The sequence below is a fragment of the Gouania willdenowi genome, chromosome 12 (genome assembly GCF_900634775.1).
Source record: "Gouania willdenowi chromosome 12, fGouWil2.1, whole genome shotgun sequence".
In the NCBI taxonomy this organism is placed as follows: domain Eukaryota; kingdom Metazoa; phylum Chordata; class Actinopteri; order Blenniiformes; family Gobiesocidae; genus Gouania; species Gouania willdenowi.
Genome location: NC_041055.1, coordinates 20576748 through 20592992, shown reverse-complemented (window position 1 = coordinate 20592992; position 16245 = coordinate 20576748). Strand labels below are relative to the sequence as shown.

The 16245-nt window shown below is 37.2% G+C and overlaps 1 protein-coding gene across 2 annotated transcripts; it reads left to right on the top strand.

Moving 5' to 3' along the window:
* The first annotated feature begins 359 nt into the window (after window positions 1–359).
* slc35e4 (solute carrier family 35 member E4) lies at window positions 360–11717 on the top strand. Of its 2 annotated transcripts, XM_028463630.1 has the most exons (3): window positions 360–456; window positions 1940–2550; window positions 11119–11717. In XM_028463630.1, exons 2-3 carry the CDS (start codon window positions 1959–1961, stop codon window positions 11649–11651), a joined length of 1125 nt encoding a protein of 374 aa, XP_028319431.1. In that variant the 5' UTR covers window positions 360–456; window positions 1940–1958; the 3' UTR covers window positions 11652–11717. The 2 variants fall into 2 exon arrangements, with proteins under 2 accessions (XP_028319431.1, XP_028319432.1); XM_028463631.1 differs by lacking the exon at window positions 360–456 and having other exon boundaries at window positions 1813–2550.
* The last annotated feature ends 4528 nt before the right edge of the window (window positions 11718–16245 follow it).

Sequence of the window (16245 nt, the reverse complement as noted above, 5' to 3'; positions counted from 1 at the left end):
AAGTACATTTTGACATCACACAGAATTATCACAACCACACATATATACATACAGTATATTGGTGTTTATGGTAAAGCATTTAGCCAAATAAAAGCATGGGTTTTTTTCCAACAGCATTTTTTGACGGTCTTTTTTCCTTCTTCAAAAACACCGTATCGTATCGTTTTCGCGTGCTCTATCATCATATATGATAAATGAATGTTCAACGTAGAATATTAAAACATTAAACTAATATACTTGCAGTAGCTGAAAATCTTCCTAAAATGACAGCAACTATGTATTAAAAGAAAACATTAGAGCTTTGCGGTGTTTCTGTGAGATGTTGTTGGTTGTTATAGAAACAGCGGTGTCGCCCTTTAAATGCACCGTCCAATGACACGCTGTCCTCGGCTCACTCACAGCGCTGTGACGGACGGACTGACGGAGATGTGGCGATGCTGCCAGTCAGAAAAACAGGTAAACAAAGAGCTCGTCTGTGTATGTTATGGTTACCAGAGGCAGGGCCCGTGTGTGCTGTTTTACAGGCTGATGGAACCAGAGCTAATGCTACCTAAAGCTAATGTTAGCATGTCTGCGTCAGTTCACAGCAGGGGTCAGCTAAAGTGTTGCTACTCTCTCTGTTTTGGTCATGTTACAGGTTACATGGCTGCTTATACCGCTGTGTTTGCTTAACAGGCAACAGTTATGTCAATAAGAGAGACGCTACGTGTTGTCAGGGCCACAAGCCCGCTATTTACAACATTTCACAACAACAACATAGTCATAGCTAGGGCTGCCATTATGGTATGTGATTACAGGCTTGTCTCATAGTCGCCGGTTAACAGTTTATGATTGTGTTGAGCGCACCATTCAGTGACGTCACCGTCTGCGTTACCGCATGTCAGGAGATCAACCAATCAGCAAAGAGCGCGAGCGATGGAGAGGTCCAAACCGTGTAGTGGATGTGTTGGTCCCTGTGGTAAATGGTGAAAATCTCCACAGGTAACCACGTTACGAAATTTTGAAAATACGTGTTTTTGTTTTTTTTGTTTGTTTGTTTTTTTTTTGTTTTTCTTAACGTGTTCAAGTTTGAAATAATTAGAATTTTATTTCGGCAGTCTTTAGAAAAACATTTAACATTTAATTTTATATTACGAGGCAAACAGGTAACGCCGCTGGCTAAAGACTGTGGAGGCTAGTAATGTTACAGCTCTTATGTACGTGTACGTGTATATAAGATTGTAACACAATTGTTGTCTCCCAACGTCAGTTATGTAAAATGGTTTATATATTGCAATAAAAAAGTAATGTTTCAGCTTTAGAATGTCGTCTTGTGTGTTTGGTTGCCATAATATGAGGTATAACGTCAGTGGACGTAAATGAAAGCTTTATAGGATTCCAGCGGATACTTGTGCTCAGAAAAAAACGAAGACAATTGTGGTTTTGCCTCCAGGCTAAGCCCCGCCCGACAAAATACGTCACAATGTTTACAAACAATCAAAGGGTTTATGTAAATGTACATAACTCAAGCCTATTGCTTTGTTAATGTCACCTATTGTAAATTGTATTAAAAAAGTTGATATACTTTTCCTATTTATTTTTTCTGGCGGATTTTTTTTAATTTATTTATTTCTGGCGGGAATGGGCTTCCATATATCTTAGGTTGAAAAACACTGAACTGCAGCAAACGCTCCTTACGTCGCCACCCTTTAACGGGGAAACGAGCAGATTCGGGACACCCATCCTCTCTGTTTGTTCCGCCTGCGCGTGATCATATGGCATGTAGCCACGCGGGGCGGAGTTACGCAACCAGCCCGTCATACAAAATAGAAACACGTGTCTGTCTACAGTTGGATCTGGGAAACTGTGAGTGTTTGGGAGGAAAAACACAGCCGCGCTGCTTCTCACGCCTTGTTTCACAGGCTCCACTGAGATGGCTCAACATGTGATTGCCTTTCAGAGGGAACCATGAAAAGAACATGATCAGCGCCGATGGCTTCTCCAAATGCGAGGCGACCCTGGCAGAGGGCTGCAGGAGGAGACCCCCCGCGGAGATGCTGCATCTGCTATCGGCGGTCATCGTGTGGCTGGTGACGGGGACCACCATCTCCAGCCTCAACAAATGGATCTTTGCCGTGTACAACTTCAGGTATCCTCTGCTGCTGTCCGCGCTGCACATGCTGACGGCCATCGTGGTGGACTACGGGCTGATCAAGCTGCGGGAGATCCGGCCCAGAGGAGCAGGGGACCAGGATCTGACCCCCAGCGCCAAGTATAAGGTGTTCCTGTTGAGTCTGACGTTCTGTGCCAGCATCGCCTTTGGGAACATGGGACTGAACTATGTCCAGCTGTCATTTGCACAAATGATCTACACCACCACTCCACTCTTTACACTGGCCATATCCACCCTGATCCTGGGCAAGCAGCACCACATCCTCAAATACACAGCCATGATGCCCATCTGCCTGGGGGCGTCCTTCAGCATCATGGGTGAGGTGCAGTACGACCAGACCGGCTGCATGTTTGTGTTTGCAGCCACAATGTTGAGAGGAGTCAAGTCCATTCAGCAGAGTGAGTATCACTTTAAATCCAACTTTAACATTTTCCTTTCTTTGGCCATCCACTGTATAATAGTGGGAAGTGTTTCCCTCTCTGACGTCACTGCTCTATAACTGTTACTAGTCTGTGTGTCTTATTTCTGGGACACACCCAAGGGAATGACACACTGGCATACTCATGGTTGCTATAGGAAACGTAACACACACACACACACACACACACACACACACACACATCACTGCTGGATAAACCTCTCAGCTCAGCACACAGATGTGTATGTCTTCTCATTAGGGCTGGGCGATATAGATCAAAACTCATATCTCAATATTCGTTCCTCAAAATGGCGATTTAGGGATAGATCATATGGATTTTTTTAGGGACGGAGCAAATACCGATTTTTTTTCATCAGCCTAAAAGTCGATGACCGATACGGACTGCCGATTTTCTTGAGCCCATACTACTTTTTGCTCCCTCAATTTACATCATATAAATTGCACAATGATGATAACAAATGGTACGAGTCTCAATTTTTAAAAAAGGAACATTTATTGAAATGAACAAAGGTGAGGTAGAACGACAACAAGTAAAAAATATTTAACAAATGTTAAAAACAGGTGACGTAGAACAAGTAAAAAATATTTCTGCTCTCTGTAAATAATGCGGATCGGCGAACCCAGCAGCCTGCATCAGCCGATAATATCGGTTTATCACTAATGGCGATACATGATATAGATTTCAATATTTTTAACTTAACAAAGTCTTACTAGAAAGACGATTCTGGGTTAAATTTGCTGATGAAAAATGGCACACAGGCATATTTATAAACAAACTGCTGCACAATATGTACCACTTTAGTCTTTTTCTCCTGTAAGGGACAGCACGTGTGAGTGAGTTCTGTAGTGTGGCTTGTTTAGATGAAGGTCGGGGTTAGGACGCACTCAGTGATCATCTAACTGTGCTTTACATGTTTTGAGAAGAAGCCAAAGCAGCAACTTCTAACACGAGTACTTTAATACAAAATAAGTTGTAAAATATGTATCTCAGAAAAATGGGAAAAAAAAACCTGTTTAAACACTGTTTAACTGTACTCTATGAATGATATTAAATACTTATATGATGTGGTTTGTACTGTATGATTGTATGAATCCAAACAAATTAAAAAAAAAAAATATATATATATACTGTATCTCGATATTGGCGATATTGTCATTTTCTTTTTTGCCAAAATAAAAAACTCGATACATCTTGAATCTCAATATATTGCCCAGCTCTACTTTTCTATATATATATATATATATATATATATATATATATATATATATATATATATAAACCTTTCAAAAAACTTAGTTGTGATTGGATTCCATATGATGTGACTATTATAATTTAGTTATTATTAGTGAATAAGTATAAAATTATATCTTTTGATTCAGTCTTTTTCACATGTATTTTTTTATTTTTGTCATAGCATAGTTATTGTCAACAAAATAATCAATCTTTTTTTTTTTTAGCTAACATACCAGTAGCGCTGGGCAAAAAAAATCGATTTATCAAATTTGTAGATAAGCATGATTATTATTTTTTTCAAATTTGAGTTTTAAAGAGAAAAAAAAAAATGTAATTTAATTTTTTCCCACCACAGTTTTTTTGGACTTTTTCATGTTCCGTCCTTGTGGGTTACCGTAGCGCGATGTGAGCCCGCCCCCTCTTTGTTTACATTTGTTTACCCTTTGAGTTGGCTATATGTGTGCCACAGACATGTTTAATGTTTTATTTGCACTATGCTGAGATGCTAAGGAAAGAGTTTATTGTTTTTTTTATTTGTAATATTATAAAATATGTCGTTATCTGATTTTATTAATCGGAAAATTTAAGCTACTGTGAAGTTGCTGTTACACTATTGCTTAAACCTAGGTTAAAGCTTGAAATTGTTGATTAACAGAGCTTCATTTATTTTTTATTTTGGGATTGTTTCATGCATTTTAACTCTTGAGGACAATCACAGCAGTAAAGTTGCACTTTTGACAATATATCTGATGTCTGCAGTCATTTTTAAGTGCAGTGAAAAAAAAATAATCAAAAATTGAATCGAAACTCAAATTTTTCTTTAAAATAAATCGCAGATTCTTTTTTTAAGGCAAAATAGCCCAGGGCTAGTATATACTGTATGTATGCACATGTGATGAGCGGTTGAGTTAGCTAAAGTGGATGTGCATGAGTTCATTAGTTTTTCTTTGTCAAAGCTTTTTCAAAAACTCCAAATTTAGACTTTTAACAAACTTTATTAGTGTTATGTTTCCCATTAAAGAAAACAACAACAACAGAAATGACCAGAATTTGTTCAAAATCAGTTTATATTTAAAAACAGCTTGTTTTTATGCAGGAGGTTAAATGTTTTTGTTAAACCAAAAGTGAGAACAAATGTGAAAAATCTGCATTTGTTATCACAGAATTATGTTCTGTTACCAATAGGAGAAATTGTGATTCCCTCTAGGGCTAGTGTAGCTCACCACTGCTCCAGATGACCTATAGCTGAAATCTGTTACCTTTCATAAATCCACTTGTGTTTCTGTGGATTTCTAAAAATGCCACATGGCTCCAGTTCAAGCTGTAAAAGACTCCTGAATCTATATCAACTGAACATGACTACTACCATAACCCAATTTATCTGCTGTCACAAGTTCTACTTTCACATAAGCACATGTTACATAAAATACTTAGACATTTCTGTTTAACAGAGCAGTGTTTGTCTCTTTAATCTCATTAGTCTCAATCAGAACTGAAGGCTCAATGGTTTTCACTAAAGATGACGGTCCAAAGACCTTTTCTTTCCTTTTTTTTTTAATATAAACCTTTTTTTTGCCCAGCGTAATATTATAAACGGACATTTCGGAAGTTAAATCTATTCGTGGACTGGATTTGTTTTACTTTATTTTAGACAACTTTTTTTATCACCAAAGGGAATTTCAGTTTTTTTTTTTGCGGTCTACCCATAACGTACATTCATTTACACACAGCAAACAGAGACTATAATAAATAATAGTCGGTGTATGATAACAGAGATGTTCTTTGACACATCGAGCCTCATGTGTCCATTCTAGAAATGACATACCCAGGGTCAGACACATTATATATATATATATATATATATATATATATATATATATATATATATATATATATAATACACATTTAGGAACACTTGGAATGGAACCTATGAAGAGGGAGACTCTTGAATGTTTCTTTTATGTTGGATGTTGGCTGGGACTTTATGTCCTGTACTTTGTTTCAAGTCTGAACAGGCTCTTTTTTTCCCGCTTCCTCCACCACCAGTTTACTCTTGTAGTACCAGCATAAGAACTTTTTTAGAAGACTAAATGCAATAATTTTTCTGTTTGGAATGGAATATATACTGTATATATAGGGTTGCTTGATTATAGAAAAAATAATAATCACATTTATTTTAGTCATAATTGAAATGGCGATTATTGAAACGATTATTTGTCAACTAAAAAGTTGTTCACTTTTTGTAAAAAGCAATGTAAAATATATTCTTTAAGCATAAATAAAATCATTCAAACACTAAAATCAAGTATGTTCACTTTTGCACAAAACAAAACACTTCTCGGTACTTTGCTCTAAGTCACGTGTGTCAAACTCAAGGCCCGGGGGCCAAATCCGGCCCTTCAGACCATCTAATTTGTCCCGCAGGAGAAATTAAAATGACAGAGAAAACATGAATCATTGTGTAAATAAAACTCAATATTTGCAGGAGCTCACAGTTGCATGGTTGCAGTCATTTTTAATGGTAAGCTGTTGAAAAAAACTCAAAATGCTTAGAAAATCCTTACATTTTCCTCAAATTATTACACAATATTTCCCTTAATTAAATAGAAATTTAAAGTGAAGATCCCGTTGGGTCTGATATCTATCACTTTTTGCTTGGATTTTGTCGGTTTCTTTCATATTTTGTAGGGCTGGGAAGATGCCATTTTGTCACGATTCGATTTTAATCCCGATTCAGATTCGATTTATATTGCGATTCTGATTTTACAAGTGTTGCGATTCTACAGTGACGATTATCACAATTTTTTTCTCCTTATCCAGACATTAACATTGAATCCTACACTTCTAGAAATATTTATTATTTTTTTTTCAAATAATCGTTTTTTTTTATTTTTTTATTTAATTTTTAATTTTTTAATTATGTTATTAACGTTGAGTAAAATATTCGAAATCATAATCGAATTTTGATTAATTGCACTGCCATATATATATGTGTATATATATATATATATATATATGTATATATGTATGTGTGTGTATATATATATGTATGTATGTGTATATACATATATATATATATGTATATATACATGTGTGTGTGTGTGTATATATATATATATATATATACAGCGGGAGAGAATGTGAATTTCATTTGCAGAAGTCACGTTCAGAAAACTACTTTTTCAATTATCAGGACAGTAAAAACCTCCTCTGAATCACTATCACGCTGATGTCGTGTGATGCAGGAATCCAGTCATGTCAAACTGTTGTTTGGAAGCACTCGTAGCCTCTGAATCCTGTTTGGATTGTTGTGTGTGTGTGTATATGAAGCAGTGTGTGCACTGACTTGGCGTGTCTGTGTCTGTGTGTGTGCGCGTGCGTGCGCGATGAACAGCTTCCCACAAATTAAATACAACAGCCCACAACACAGCAGCCTTAAGTACATAATGTGTGCACTGCAATATTGCACTGAGGTTAGTGTAGTGTGCAGGGTAAAAATCACTTCTACACTCACATCTACGGCTGTCATTGGGTGCTAGGCGGGGGTACACCCTAGACAGTGCACCAGTCCATCACACATGACAGTCATATTTAAAAAAAAATCCCAAATAGGACTCTGCTGCTTTCTCCCAACTTTTAGCCGTAGCCGTCACGCAAGCTTAGGTCACAGACCACTAGCTTCCGTACCAATAAAATTAGATCAACCTAATGAGAAAAATACATTTTCAATGGGACGTCATGGTAGGGCTGCACGATTAATCACATTTTAATTGTGATCATGATTTTGGTTGCCACGAATAAACTAACCTGATCGTCGGCAAAATTTCCATTTAAAATACTGGCTCTGCACTCTTTAATAATGTATTTATTCCCTTAGCCTTTGGTACAATTTGTTCTTGGGTTAATTTCATTTAAAGCTTCATTTTGCACTGTAAACTGTACAAATATTGTTTGTTTAAAAACATTTTTTATCCAAACACGATAAATAATTGTGATTACAATATTGATCAAAATAATCATGATTATCATTTTGGTCATAACTGTTCACCCCTACGTCATGGCTATAATTTAAGTTTATTTTAAGTTAACTGTAATAACCCTGGGTCAGACACATGTATAATGGCCATTACAGTAAAATAGAGGTCGACCAATATGTAATGTTTTTTTTGTTTTGTTTATTTAGCACTTTAGAGTAGCCATTGAATAGAAAAATGACATCCAATCGGATGTATGAATATACAACAACAAAAAAGTAATAATAATGATAGCATGTGCATGGGAGAGGTAGAAGCCAGGAGGCTTACAAATGAAAAGCTGATATAAATAATAGGATAAGGATATAACATAATGGTGCTTATCCTATTACAGTATATCCTTAATAGGATAAGGAGTTTAGTTTTCCTTGGTTGTGTACGGGTATATTTAAAGTTCAGTAAATGTTAAGAGTTCTATTGGTGTATTTAATTTAATTTCTAATATATACATTTGTGATATTACCGATATGGATTTTTTTAAGGCCGATACCGATTTTTTTTCAATCAGCCTTAGCCGATGACCGATACGGACTGCCGATTTTACTTTTGGTCCCTCAATTTACATCATAAAAATTACACAATGATGATAACAAATTGTACAAGTCTCAATTTTTTAAAAAAAAGGAACATTTATTGTAATCAACAAAGGTGAGGTAGAACGACAGCAAGTAAAAAATTTTTTAACAAATAATAAAAACAGGCGATGTAGAACAAGAATAAGTAAAAAAAAACATCTCATGAAATATAGCTTTGACAAAAATTGGCCTGACTGAAGATATTTTATTTTATTAACAGGATTATTGAGTATAAAGCTATATAATTATAGTATTAAACACAAAAAGAAACCATGAATAATAGTCCATTCCAACACAACCCCAGAACATAAATTAGCAGAGGAAAATAACGAGATGTCAGATGTGCGTCAAGCAACAAACTGTTCAAGTTTCTGCTTTAAATTGCATCAACATTAACAGGAATAAATATTCAAACGTAGTAAACTGCTTCTCAAAGTTAAAAAACTTCTTCTCAGCACAGCGCTGAGTGAGAAACAGAAAGGGACACAGACACATGCCAAACCTCCAGCCAGCTGCTCGTTAAATACAACTGTGACAACAACACGTGGAACCATGGAACAACAGCTAAGTTAAATAGTTAAAAGATGCTTTGAAAGCATGAGCATCGGCTTTTGAAAATCTCATATCGGTCGACCTCTACAGTAAAATAATAAGTTATGAAAAAGTAGTATTTAATCGTGCCTCTGCTCATCCTGTCTGTCTGCTTTAGGCTCTGTTGAAAACATTTAGATGAGATCAAATGTGACAGTTGTTTTCACCTAAAAAACGTGGGAAGTATAGGACTAAGTGCACGCTCTTTTTTTTTTTTTTTTTTTTTCTGAGCTACAGTCACCCAGGCAATAAATTTATGATCATTAATGTGTCATTCAAATTACATAAGGTGTTATTGCTCGGGGCCGTGGTGTGCTCATTAATTGGTCGATCAGATCTCATGACATCTGTGCATGACAAACTTCAATGATCGCCTCACGGGAAAAAGAAACAAAACATTTTTTGCCAAAATAATGAAACGAAATGAGTCGCTTATGTCAAACACTAAATTAAAATGTAAATTTATTCCACAAGACAAATAATCAATAATCCGTGTCATGTATATTCTCGATGAATGACTGACATTTGTGACATCAAAATGTTTTTAATGAACAAAATACACAAAATGTTGCTTATTGTCCTCAAAATATGAATCTTGTATCAGTAAAGAATCATTACAGTTTAATAGGCAATAAATAAATAAATAAATACGCAACTCTAATAACTATTGGCTGATAAGCTTTTTATTTTTACATTACTGCTAAGCAGGGTTGGGGTCATTTATAGTTGTAATTGCGTAATTGATCATGAATTGCAATTATACTGTAATTATATTTGTAATTGTAATGTAAATTATGTTGCTTTGGTAATTGTAATTGAGCTCAGATAATGTACTTTGTAATTGTAATTAGCATGGAAATTCTATAAAAATTCAGAATATAAATAAAACGCAAAACATGTACACGTATGTAGTTAGAAATTATTGAATAATGTTACATATCACGTTTTCCCACTACCTGTTATTCCAGTTATTGCCCCGAGTTGGGCTTTTACATAAGATGCTATAATCAATCTTGTTATAGCTCATTTATTTTTAATTATTTGGTGGCTTTTATAGTTTTAACTTTCATAAGCTTTGATTCCGTGACTGTACTTTGTATTGTTTTTAATGTACTTGTTTTCTTGTGCTTTATATTTGTTTAAAGAACATTTTATTTTTATTTTGACACTGTAAATGTGTTTTATTTTGTACTGCTGTCAGGACACACTTGTAAAAATATGATAAATCTCAATATGGTTCTCCTGTCTAAATAAAGTCTAATGAAAGCAAAATGTAAATGTAAAGATGCTTAAACTACACTATAACACTAGGGCTGGGCAATATATTATGATTCAAGATGTATTGAGTTTTCTATTTTGGCGATATAGCAAATGACAATTCTGCTACTACTCCATCAATTTTCAATGCGTTTTCTGCAAGTTTTTTCCACCTTTAAGACATTTTGGGTGCCTAATGTTGCTCGTTTTAGGAGTCGCTGCATTCGTTCCTTCTCAGAACAACATGAAAAGCACAGTTTGATGGATTTCTGAGTGCGTTCTATCCCAGACCTTCCCCTAAACAAGCTCCACTACAGAACTCAATCACACGTGCTGTCCCTTATAGGAGAAAAAAAACCAAAAGTGGCACATATGGTGCAGCATTTTGTTAATAAATGTGGCATTTTGCATCAGCAAATTTAACCCAGAATCGTTTTTCTGGTCTGATTTTATTTTGATTAAAAATATCTAGAATAATATCGTATGTTGCCATTTTGAGAAAAAATATTGAGGTATGAATTTTGGTCCATATTGCCCAGCCCTAATACACACACACACGATCGTCACGCTATATTAATAAAAGTTAGTTGTAATTAAACTTTAGTAATTGAGAATGTAATTGCATCTTTCAAGGGGAAAATAATAATAGTGATTTATTTGTATTTGGGAAAAATGCTAGTCATTGTAATCATAATTAAATTGTAATTGAACATGGATAATTGTAAAATGTAATTGACCACAACCCTGCTGTTAAGTTGTTACCGTACATTGTTATAACGATGCGTTCCTGACCAGATGAATGCTGTTGTCTCTCTGTAACCTGCATGTGTATTCAGGTATTTTACTCCAGGAGGAGAAGATCAACTCCGTCTTCCTACTCTACCTGATGTCCATCCCCAGCTTCTGCATCCTAGCCGTGGCCGCTCTGGCTTTGGAGAACTGGGCCCTGCTGGAGTCGCCGCTGCATTACGACCGCCACCTGTGGCTCTTCATCCTGCTCAGCTGCCTGGGCTCGGTGCTCTACAACCTGGCCAGCAGCTGCGTCATCACGCTCACCTCCGCTGTCACCCTGCACATCCTGGGCAACCTGAGCGTGGTAGGGAACTTGCTGTTGTCTCAGCTGCTGTTCGGCAGCGAGCTCTCCGCTCTGAGCTGTGCCGGCGCCGTGCTCACGCTGTCCGGCATGCTCATCTATCAGAACTCAGAGTTTATCGTCGGCTACATGGACGCACGCAGAGCCAAAGCTGAAGGGCCTGGAGGGGTGGATTGTTACGCTGAGAAGGGGGAGGACTTGGTCACACCTCTGGCATCAGACGATACATGCCTGCAGCGGACAGTGGACAGAAAACTGGAAGATAAAACGGATTAAGCTGTAAAAATGGAGGGAATACAAGCTGAGTATTGTGCTTTAGTGTAATAAAGCGCTGATGGGTGATTTTTTTTTTTTTTTTTTTTGTTCCAGAAATTTAGAAAAAAGTATTGTGTGTTTTCGCTCTCATCAGCTGGTTTACTTATGCTGCGTTCACACCGGATGCGGCACGAAATGTCCATACATACAGATTACATACAAAGTCAATAGATAGATGCGTCCCAGATGCAAAAGTTTTCAAGTGCAGCGGTCCGGTCCGCACGTCAAGTGCGTTGGCCGTGCGAGCGCGCTCCCGATTTTATGCATATCCGCACACCCGCAAGAGTTGAAAATATTGAACTCCTGCGACTGTTTAGCATGACGAAAGCCAATCAGAGTCTTTGTCAACACTAACATCGGTCTGTTCACCCATTCAACCATGGAGTAGAAGTCATGTGTGACCACCTGGAGCTGTATGACACGGCCTTTATAACCAGGACTGGACAAGAAGGATTTGGCGTTGAGGAGAATCAGCGAGGAGGTGGTAGTAGCAGGTAAAAGTTCTCTCTGTAGCACTGAGCTACGATAGCATTAGCCGCTAATCACACCAGCTTTTTTCACTGGTGGTTTATGTTTATGAGAAGAGAAAAAGAAACGCAGCTCCTCGCTTCAGCAGGCAGTGAAACTCACCCAGTTGGATGTGTCGCTGGTGGGCGGGGCGTCGCTTCAGACGTGCGTATGATGCGAATGGGGACATTTTTTGATCCTGCGGTACGTTTTGTGCGGCAGATGCGTCCGGTGCCGCAGAAGACGCATTTGGTGTGAACGCAGCATTAGAGTTTTCATAAATAGTTCAGGTTTCTCAGCTTTCGCTCCTCATGTCTTCAGTATATAATGTTATTATGCACGAGCACTCGGACTTATTGGATACCTCATCAAGTACTCCCAGTCACTTCACTGTGAAAATGCTATCATGTGCACAGGGCTCCAATCAAAATGGGCGGGGCTTAGAGAGCATGCAGCCCACCAATCAAAACAGAGTCTGTTTGTATTATAAAAACTTAAAAAGATGATATTTTTGGTGCTGTTAATGCACACCCACAGTGAGGGACTGTGGTGTTTTGGCAGCTGTGTTTTACTATTATATTTAAATCAGGAGGTTTGTTCGAGTTAAGGAAACAACTGCTGTCGTTTGATGCAGATGTTTTAACCACTGGGCTAAAGCCAAGGTGTTCATGCAATGACAGTGTCCCTCTACTCAAGCACATTGTTCACCTGCTTTCTGAACTTCAGGGTGACGTCCCGTCAACTGGCCTAGATTTTTGTTCTCATACCAACCTTGAAAGGCGTTCTCTAGAGAGTCGGTTCATTTGTGCGGCTCGAGGCGTACTTTAATAAATAGGCACACTAGATCTCTAAGGAGGAACACTCCCATTAAGCTGTCTTTTTCCCAGTAGAAATGATTCAGTGGGTTTTTGATGCGGCTCTCAGTGCGTTCAGACTTTCCCTTTGTGGCTTTGTTCTTTTCAAAGTTGGTTTACCCGCTCCTGCTATAGGAAGCATTGTTTTCTCTTGGTATTACATTTCTAATTTCATGACTTGGTTTTTGTTTTTTGGTGAGAGAATTGTTAATATTTGCATTTTTGATATGTATAGAGATGGAAATTATTTATTTTTTACATTTGCAGAGGTCGCAGACGTCGATTACTGCACGTTTGGTCATTAAATGTGTTGCAGAGTAACGCACGTACTTCAGTCAGGAGATGATGTAACGCTGCAGGTGAACACATTTCAATGGCAGCGTCTGAAGTGGTTCTGGTTTTTTTTTGGCTTTCCGCGCTAATTGTGTCCATATATTTACAAGACCGCAGCACTAAATGGTAGAATCGATGTCCCTTAACCACTCTGGTTCAGGGGAGTGGTGGCCTAGTGGTTTAAGGGGAGTGGTGGCCTAGTGGTTAAGGACGCTGGGCTTGTAATCGGAGGGTTGCCGGTTCAAGCCTCACCGGGGCCGTCACTGTGGGATGTTGAGCAAGTCCCTTAACCCCGAACTGCTCCCCAGGCGCCGCAAAATGGCTGCCGACTGCTCCTCAGGGATGGGTTAAGTGCAGAAGACAAATTCCAATAATGTACTAACATTACATGGCCAATTAAAGGCGAAAGCCCGATTTAATCTTAATCTTAATTTAATCTTAATCTTAATCTTAATCTTTAATCTTAATCTTAATCTTATTTTTTAATTCCTCTTACAGACCCTTTCCAAAAAATTAGATCATGGAAAAGTTGTTTGAGTTTCATAATTCCATTCAAAAAGTTAAACTTACATAGATTATAGATTCAGGGCCCACAATTTAAATGATTTCAAGTATTTATTTGTTTATTTTTACATAACTTGGGATTCCAGCTCATAAAACCCATGAACACAGGAATTCCAAAAATTAGAATACTGTGAAGAAATCACCATTTACTTTTCAGTTTTTGCAGAAAAAAAAAGAGGAGAAGAAAGACTGGACTGTTGGTCAGTGGTCCATGGTCCTCTTTTCTGATGAAAGGACTTTCATTCGGGAATCAAGGTCCAAGGGTTTGGAGGAAGACGGGTGAGGAACAGAACCCAAGCTGGTTGAGGTCCAGTGTGAAATATCCACAGTCAGTCATGATTTGGGGTGCAACGTTCTGTCCAGTCCAGTCCTTCTTCTCCTCTTTTTTTTTTCTACAAAAACTGAAAAGTAAATTGTGATTTCTTCACAGTATTCTAATTTTTTGAATTCCTGTTTTAGTGGGTTTTATGAGCTGGAAGCCCAAATAATGTAAAAATAAATACTTGAAATCGTTTCAATTGTGGGGCCTGAATCTATCATCTATGAAAGTTTAACTTTTTAAATGGAATTATGGAAATCAAACAACTTTTCCATGATATTCCAATTTTTTGGAAAGGGTCTGTATATGACGATTGGTGTTCCCAATCAACAACATTCACAAACCTAAACGATGATAAATGCCAAAACAAAAATGCACCAGAAAAGTGACTTTAGTTCTGCTGTTTTCACAGAGATCTTCTGAATTCACCAAATCAAGGCTTCTACACAGATGATGTGTAACGACTAATGCATTTTTACATTGGACTCCAAAAAAATGTCAAATATTTTCATGAATTTCACAGCACAACTGTAATTATAACATTCAGCAGACACACTCGTCAAACATTGACGTGGTGTTTTTACAACAAAGCGTGAAAACAATGCATGAGTCACAAGGCGGGTGCAGACTGTTGTTATAAACGTATCTGTGATGATGTCTGAGATGCCAAACATTTACTTTATAATACCTGTTTTGTTGGATTGTAAAGAGTTAACTGCTCACCAGACAACACAGTAACACACTGTTGCAACACTACGTTCAGTTTACTTTATTTATTTTTTATTTTATTTTAAGGTGTTACGCACATCAGGAACGATTTTAAACAGCATATCCTGTTTAGATTAAGGGTATAAAAGTATGTACTTACTTGACAGAAGCCCACAAACACTTTTTTGTGTTTTGGCAGTGGTTTAAAATCCTCCATCTAACGTCATCATCCCATACCTCAGCTCGTACATGAGGAAAAATGTAGTCAACACATATTGTCACGTTGACGGTTCTAGACTTTTAGTTTAACCACTTTCGGACCGGTTTGCCTCATTCCTTTATAAAAACTGCATTAAGAGTTGCACTGTCGAGGTATGAGAGACGCTGCCTTCCACGCCTACCCTTCCTGTGCTTATACTGGTTATGATTGTTCCGAGGTCAATAGTTGTTTAAATTGTATTTATGTATTTTACAGTCATCTGACTGGTTCAAAGTATAAACCGGTTCAAGTTTTCAGTTTATTGCCTCATGCCTTATTGGGTCACACTGTAGGTGAGAAAAAAATAAATAGATTTTATGGGTTGACGCTGAATGCTGCATCTTCCTCTGTTTCAGGGCAAAGATGTGGATAATTCACAGAAATATCATCTGAAAGTGCTTGAATGAAAGAGTTGCGCACAATAAAGTAACAAAACTGAACAAAGGTGATTGTGATTTTTTTTTTGGCCACCACAGAAGAAGCCAACAGACCAACACCACCACTGAAGCTTTGCCTTTTGGTGTGATTTTTGGAGACTGATTTTTTTTTTTTTTTAAATCAAAACACTCCTCCAGCCTCCTCAACATTTGCTGGAGTCACTTTATGTTTGGTTGTGTTTAGTTTTCTGACGAGTTTTTCATATTATTGCATTATTACTACAAAATTGTAATATTTTCACTGGCATTTATTTATTTATTTGATTGTCTAGTGTTAGCAGGATTACATTATAAGTCCTTAAAATATTTTTCACAAAATTTTAACCAAAGTTTGCCCTTAGGCAATGAAAGAGTCCATTAAATTCAATATACCAATTGTGGCTCAGTATATGAATAGTTTTCCAGCAAATGCTGGTTGTAGCAGAGTTTTTCTGTATATGTTTTATAGATCACAAAGCTTTTCTCATGTTAAGGGCTTCAAAAAAAAAAAAAAAAAGCTTTTATGCAATCTAGAGAAAGCGTAATTATAAAATCTTATTATGAGAAGACTCCAGCGAGGCTATATAGGCTTAGA

What these genes read in the sequence shown, in the direction of transcription:
- slc35e4 (XM_028463630.1), top strand. Translation starts at nt 1,959, where the DNA reads ATGATCAGCGCCGATGGCTTCTCCAAATGCGAGGCGACCCTGGCAGAG. An exon ending in AGTCAAGTCCATTCAGCAGA is followed by an intron (nt 2,551 to 11,118) that starts GTGAGTATCACT and finishes ATGTGTATTCAG; the next exon opens with GTATTTTACTCCAGGAGGAG.